This window comes from Belonocnema kinseyi, chromosome 2 (assembly GCF_010883055.1).
Source record: "Belonocnema kinseyi isolate 2016_QV_RU_SX_M_011 chromosome 2, B_treatae_v1, whole genome shotgun sequence".
NCBI lineage: Eukaryota > Metazoa > Arthropoda > Insecta > Hymenoptera > Cynipidae > Belonocnema > Belonocnema kinseyi.
In genome coordinates this window covers 28,910,251-28,916,214 of record NC_046658.1, presented here as the reverse complement: position 1 = coordinate 28,916,214, position 5,964 = coordinate 28,910,251, and the positions used below count along the sequence as shown (strand labels likewise).

Below are 5,964 nucleotides of genomic sequence, written 5' to 3'. Positions count from 1 at the left end.
TTTTAAATTTAATTTTATTTAATTTGTATAAAAAGTAACAAATATTTCTCCTCATAATAATTTATTATACGCACAGTATTTGCAGTATTATTCTTGTTGTGGAAAAAATAACGAAATATAGTAAGAAATTCATATTTTTACAATTATAAACTATTATCGCTTCACTGTAATAATTGATATCGTTTCTTCAATTACAAAAAGTTGTACTTCTATTATTTAAATGAATATTTCACGTATAAAAAACCTTTTTATGCACACCTTTTTCATAATTTGTAAAGTTATTTTACAAGAAATTAAGACAAATTTAATATTTACGAGGATTTTGAGGAAGCAGAGTTTGAAACAATTTCTGTCAGGAATCTGTAGATTTAATTACTTTTAGTGACGGGCGTCAACTCTAGATGGCACTGATTTGAAACGTAAGTTCTCAAAAAGATACATGGGAGTGCCACCACCATGACTGGGGACTCTGTTCCTCTCATGCTACGCGAACACTGGCGACACACAGTGACGCATGCGCGCTACATCTATCCATACACACATTGACAGGGCCTTGTCGATGGAGCACTTTCTAACAGTTTTTAATGGATCTTTACGTTTCGGCACTCACAGAATCCGAAAATCATAAAATGTTATCGGTGTTCACTAGAAATCAAATATATTTAGAAACTATGTCAGTTAAATTTTTTGATTAGACAAAAATTCAAAAAGTTTTTTAGCTCTTTGAAAATTAGAATAAAAATTCTTTTATGAGTTTCAGAAATTTTTGTCAAATTTTCTGGTATGTGTCAAAAAGACTTGCAAAATACCCTAATGACATTTTTAATTTCGATAAAATTTTAAAAAGTTATATGCTTTTCAACATTTTGAAAATTTCCAAAAAAAGCAACAACAAAAATTTTTTGTTAGGTTAAGAAATATCGATCCAAATTTCTACTAGATATAATATATGTTTTTCGAAACTATCAACGTGAAATTCCTTAATTAGACAAAAGTTCCAAAAGTTGGATCATTTTCAAAAAGATGCAATTTTGGTTTTTTAAGAGAGGCATAAGTTTAAAGCGTTGTTTTTAGTAGATTTTAATCAGATTTACAAATTATCTTGATGAAGATTTTCAATTTGACATAAGTTATCGAGCGCGAAGCGTGAGTTTCGTAATTAGACTGTAATCGTCAAAGCTGTACGTGCTTTGAGAACCTTCTTTAAACACAAATCGAAAAAAATTTCTGTTACAATTAATGGCTGTAATTCCTGAGAAGCTTAAATTACAGTCTTCGATTTAATTTATAGTATTTACAATATTTGGAAAAATGTGGTTAAAGTTTACGCATTAAACGTACGAAAACGAGCACGAAGCGCGAGAGCGTACCCGCGCGCCTTAGGCAGGCTCGAACCTGGCGCGAAGGTACGCGTGCGCGGCGCGCAATGTGAATATGTTTGCGCTGCGGGCATATTTTTTAAAAATGTAATCAAAATAAAAAATACTACAATTTAAGCAGCTTTTACTTTAAAGCATTCAATGTAGTTTAAAGTAGTATTAAATTGAAAATAATTTTTATTCAAAAGCGCTAATGCAGTTGCAATTCCTTTGCATTTTAAATGATCAATTTTTAATCTTCTTAATTTTTTATATTTTCGAAATTTTGATGTGAAATAATTTTAATTACAGATTCTCAATTTGAAAACATTCTTCAATTTTGAACGCTTTGAATTTATTTTTGATCACTTATTTTTATTATTATTAGTATTTGTTAAATTATTTAGTATTATGAATGTCGAAAACTTTTATTTGTGAACAATTATTAGCCCTTTTTTGGTTTAAATACTTTAAATAAAAAACTTGGTATTTCAAGGTCCATCAAGTTACACCAAAAAAAAGGGTTCTCTGAGTCCTTCCAACTGGACTTTTTTCTCGAGGGTTCATAAGTTTCCTCTCAGTTTCTCGTCGGAAAAACATTGATAGATCTTGAAAAAGGCCGAATCATTTACATAACGTAGTATAATAACAAATAACTAGAAAAAGAGAGCTTAAAATTTGGTGCTTTAACTTTTCTGAACGACAGCTTATGAGCATGTATTTTTCACCGAGTTTTAACTTGTAGATTTATCGCAGTGGTTAAAACTACCGACTGCTAGGTGATAGATTTAGGTATAGATATGTATGTTCGATACCCCGTATCGTTTGAAATTTTATTTGAAATGTAACGTTAAAAATTGTAGTACAATAAAACCCTTTAATAGCCCTCTCTTCTATAGCTATTCCGAGAATCGACGCACAGTGGGTTATTTTGGATTTGTTCGTGCAAAAAATCGACGACTCGTCAATTTTCAACTGAATTGAATTTTTTTTAAATACTCGTGAATAAATTTACTGTCGAAGAGATACGCCACTATTACGGTTTGCATCGTCAGTACGTCAAACAAACGTCGACTAACGTAGGCAGTCGTCGGCCGATTTTTAGGCTATGCAGATGTCAGTAATATTTGGTAATTCATACAAACAATGATTCATGCTCATTGCTATCTATGTTTTCAACCATTGCAATTGCAAACCTTTCTATTCTCATTCTATTTTTGCAATAAAAGTTTTAAATAATATTTAATAAACGTTCATAACGTTAATACTTGAATTTTCAAATTTTTCGATTGAGAAATGTTTATTCTAAAGAAATCAACGAAAGAATAAAATTAAGGAAGTAAAAAATATTTAAAATTTCCAAAAGTACCAAAGTTTAAAAGCTATTATTTCGCATTAAAAACTGAGTAAGAAATTATTATAAAATAATTTGATAAATTGAAAACTGCGCGTTTTATGGAGGTTTTTGTATTACAGAAAATAATTTTTTGTCATCAACATTATTTAAGAATTTTCGAACTTTACTTTCTTTATTGTTTATTACCTTTAGATAGTTTATAAACTTTTTAAATATTTAAAGAAAGAAGACTAACGAGCCGTTTATAAAATAAGTCAAATTTAATTTTCAATTGATTTTAAATACATTTATTTAGATTAATGTCTATCGAAAATTTTCAATTTGCATTAGAACTACTCATTATAACAATGGCCGAAATTTTGTTACCAAGCTCTAAGCTCATCGTTAGCGAAATGTGTTAGAGCTCGCGGTAGAGTACAAGTTTAGGTAGTTTAGGTAGGTTGCGAATTCTCAGAAAGTGCGATTTTTCTAAGCGTTTAAGCGTCCGATTATATGTGTAAGGTATCATATTGAAGAATTATGTACTTAACAACTATAAAAAATGAAGATTATATAACAATAAGTTAAGAAATAACTTTTTTGTTGTTAAAAAAACTGGATAGAGACCTGATATTTCGGCAGCCAAGTCACAAATGAACGCGGACTCAACAACAATAGATGCTAGAGACGTACCGCATATTTGTCGTAGTAGGGGTATAGCTTGGAAATGTGAAAGCGAAAAATTCCAGCCACTTGAACATTTTGCTGGTGCAGATTCACACCAGTGTACGTCGAAATGGTTAAAAAAAGTGGATTTATTTTTGCGTGGTTTCGAAAAAATTACATAAACACGAATCGTTGATCATATTAAATTTCATGTTTTATTATTTCAGAATTCACGCAACATAATACAATAGACACAACACCTAGGAAGCAGCCAGAACCCAGTGTGCCACAAATTGACGAAAACATAGCTCCTAAGACTAAACAGGCGAGTACAAATATTATTTCATGCAATATTATTTACACTTAGCTCAAGAACTTTTTCAATGAATTCTTTTAATTTTAAATTAAATACATTCTGATTTTTCTTGAGATTTAGAGATTAATTAAATTGATTAAATTTTTCAGAACATCCCAGACACTGTATCTAGAACAGATAACGCAGTCGACAGTTTCGATTCACCATCTGACTTAGACGAAGACATGGACGACTCTCATGGTACGGAAGTCCGGGTGAATCCTAAAACCGATGACCGAGCCAGTTCCTTCTTTGCGCAGCCTGGAGTGCTTGCTGGTGAGATTTTTGTTTTCATCATTCACAATACATATACAGTATTTTAATTGACTCTCGGTTTTCATTCCATTTTTGTTCATATAAATTCGAGAGTTTCAAAAGATTGTCCGATTTACGATTGAAAGGCATTGAAGCATTACCAGGGTTGTTAGTTGAAATTTGCCGGTTTTTTCAATAAAGAAAACACTTAATCCTCAAGGGAATCTCAAAAAAATTTTATTCAAAGTATTGACCATGGGATTCTACACATTTTGTCCATCTTTCAGGCAAATCGTGGATACCATTCAAAAAAAAACATTTTCTATTTCGAGGCAAACCGTTCGACTAGTCATTTTTCGACTTCTTCAAAATTGGCGAAGCGCTGCTTTGCGAGTGAGTGTCCCGTCGATGCGAAAAGGTGATAGTCGGAAGGGGCGAGGTCTGGAGAGTACGACGGGTGCGATAATATTTACCAATTCAATCCTTTTAATGTGTTCTTCACTACTTTAGCGGTATGAGTTGGTGCGTTGTCATGTTGTAGGATAACTTTGCCATGTCTTCGAGCCCTATCCGGCCGTTTTTGGATCAACGCATGATTCAAATTGATAATTTGTTGTCGGTAGCGATCCGTATTCACCGCCTCACCAGGTTATAATAACTCGAAGTACACCACACCACACTGGTCCCACAAATCACAGAGCATTGTCTTACGGTTAAAGCGATTTGGCCTTGGAGTCGATGGGCCGACCTCACCTGGTGAAAGCCATGATTTTCGCACGCTTCGGGTTCTCGAAATAAATCCATTTTTCGTCCCCCGTGACAGTTCGATGCAGAAAAAATTTCCTTTCGAACCGTTCAAGCAGCATTTCACAAATGGTTTTTCGATTTTCCATTTGTCTATCGTTCAGTTGGTGTGGTACCCATTTCCATACTTTTGGATTTTTCCCATGGCTTTTAAACTTTGGCAAATTACTCCTCCTGTCACATTTAGTGTTTTTGCCAATTGTTGTTGCGATTGGGTTGGGTCTTCATCCAGTAACGCCTGCAATTCCTCGGCTTCGAACTTTTTCGCTGCACCAGGATGTTCATTGTCTGTTAAATCGAAGTCTCCACTTTTAAATTGACGAAACCATGTCTCACATGTTCCAATCACTGGAGCATGTTCACCATAAGTTTCTACCAGCAATCGATGAGCTTTAACTGCTTTTTTCTTTTGATGAAATAAGAAAAGCAACGAATGCCGCGAATGCGATTTACTTAGAACGAAACTCGACATACTCACTGAGGTAAACAACTATGATGCTATTATTTTGGCAGAATGGAATTGTGGATTTTTGAAGGTTATTGTCCATAGAAAAATATGACATAGATGCCAAATCATAGAAATGTATGCATATCTCTAGCGACATCTATAAACTTCAACTAACACCCCTATAGGCATATAATATGGGGTTTTTGGAAACAAAATTTTCTTATAGGTAAGTTCCCTGCCGAATTCACGAAAGACACATTCATCTTACCGATGAAAAAAAACACTTATTACAAATGCATATCCAGAAAGGAAGACGAATTTCTGATAGTTTTCTAGAATACAGTTTTTTCTAAATGTTATCACAGTTTGACTTTTTTTCTGTTTTTAAAATTCTCTGTAAAACAATGTAAAACTTTCATGTCATTTTTTACTGTTTGCTTATTTTTAGTTTAAGTAATTGAAGTTACACATTTTTTATATAATTTACCAAAAAATCCGAACAAAATAGGAAATATTTTCACCTTTTTTAAAACTAGTGAATATAAAATTACTCAAATACATCTAAATATTTTTTCTTAATGTTTAGTGTTGAGTCTAAATCATTTGATACCGATTCCAAATTGGGAGGGTAAATAAGGCAGGTTTTTGGGCCATCTACAGATTGGCCTCAAACATGTTTTATTTTATTCATCTAACTAGGTCTCATAACCCCTTGAAAGGATTTTTCCTGAGAGTGATCTGA

At 32.7% G+C, this 5,964-nt stretch overlaps 2 protein-coding genes across 2 annotated transcripts in view; one reads left to right on the top strand and one right to left on the bottom strand.

The window, feature by feature from the left end:
- LOC117166925 (syndecan-like) overlaps positions 1-3,097 on the bottom strand; it is an 11,058-nt gene extending 7,961 nt beyond the window's left edge. Inside the window, exon 1 of the mRNA XM_033351385.1 lies at positions 3,082-3,097. Coding sequence (XP_033207276.1) covers positions 3,082-3,097 — 16 coding nt within the window. The remainder of the gene's footprint in view (positions 1-3,081) is intronic.
- The window catches only part of LOC117182618, a 262,926-nt gene extending 258,888 nt beyond the window's left edge, over positions 1-4,038 (top strand). The window contains exons 3-4 of the mRNA XM_033375717.1: positions 3,588-3,685; positions 3,826-4,038. Of these exons, the coding sequence (XP_033231608.1) occupies positions 3,588-3,685; positions 3,826-4,038 (311 nt within the window). The remainder of the gene's footprint in view (positions 1-3,587; positions 3,686-3,825) is intronic.
- The last annotated feature ends 1,926 nt before the right edge of the window (positions 4,039-5,964 follow it).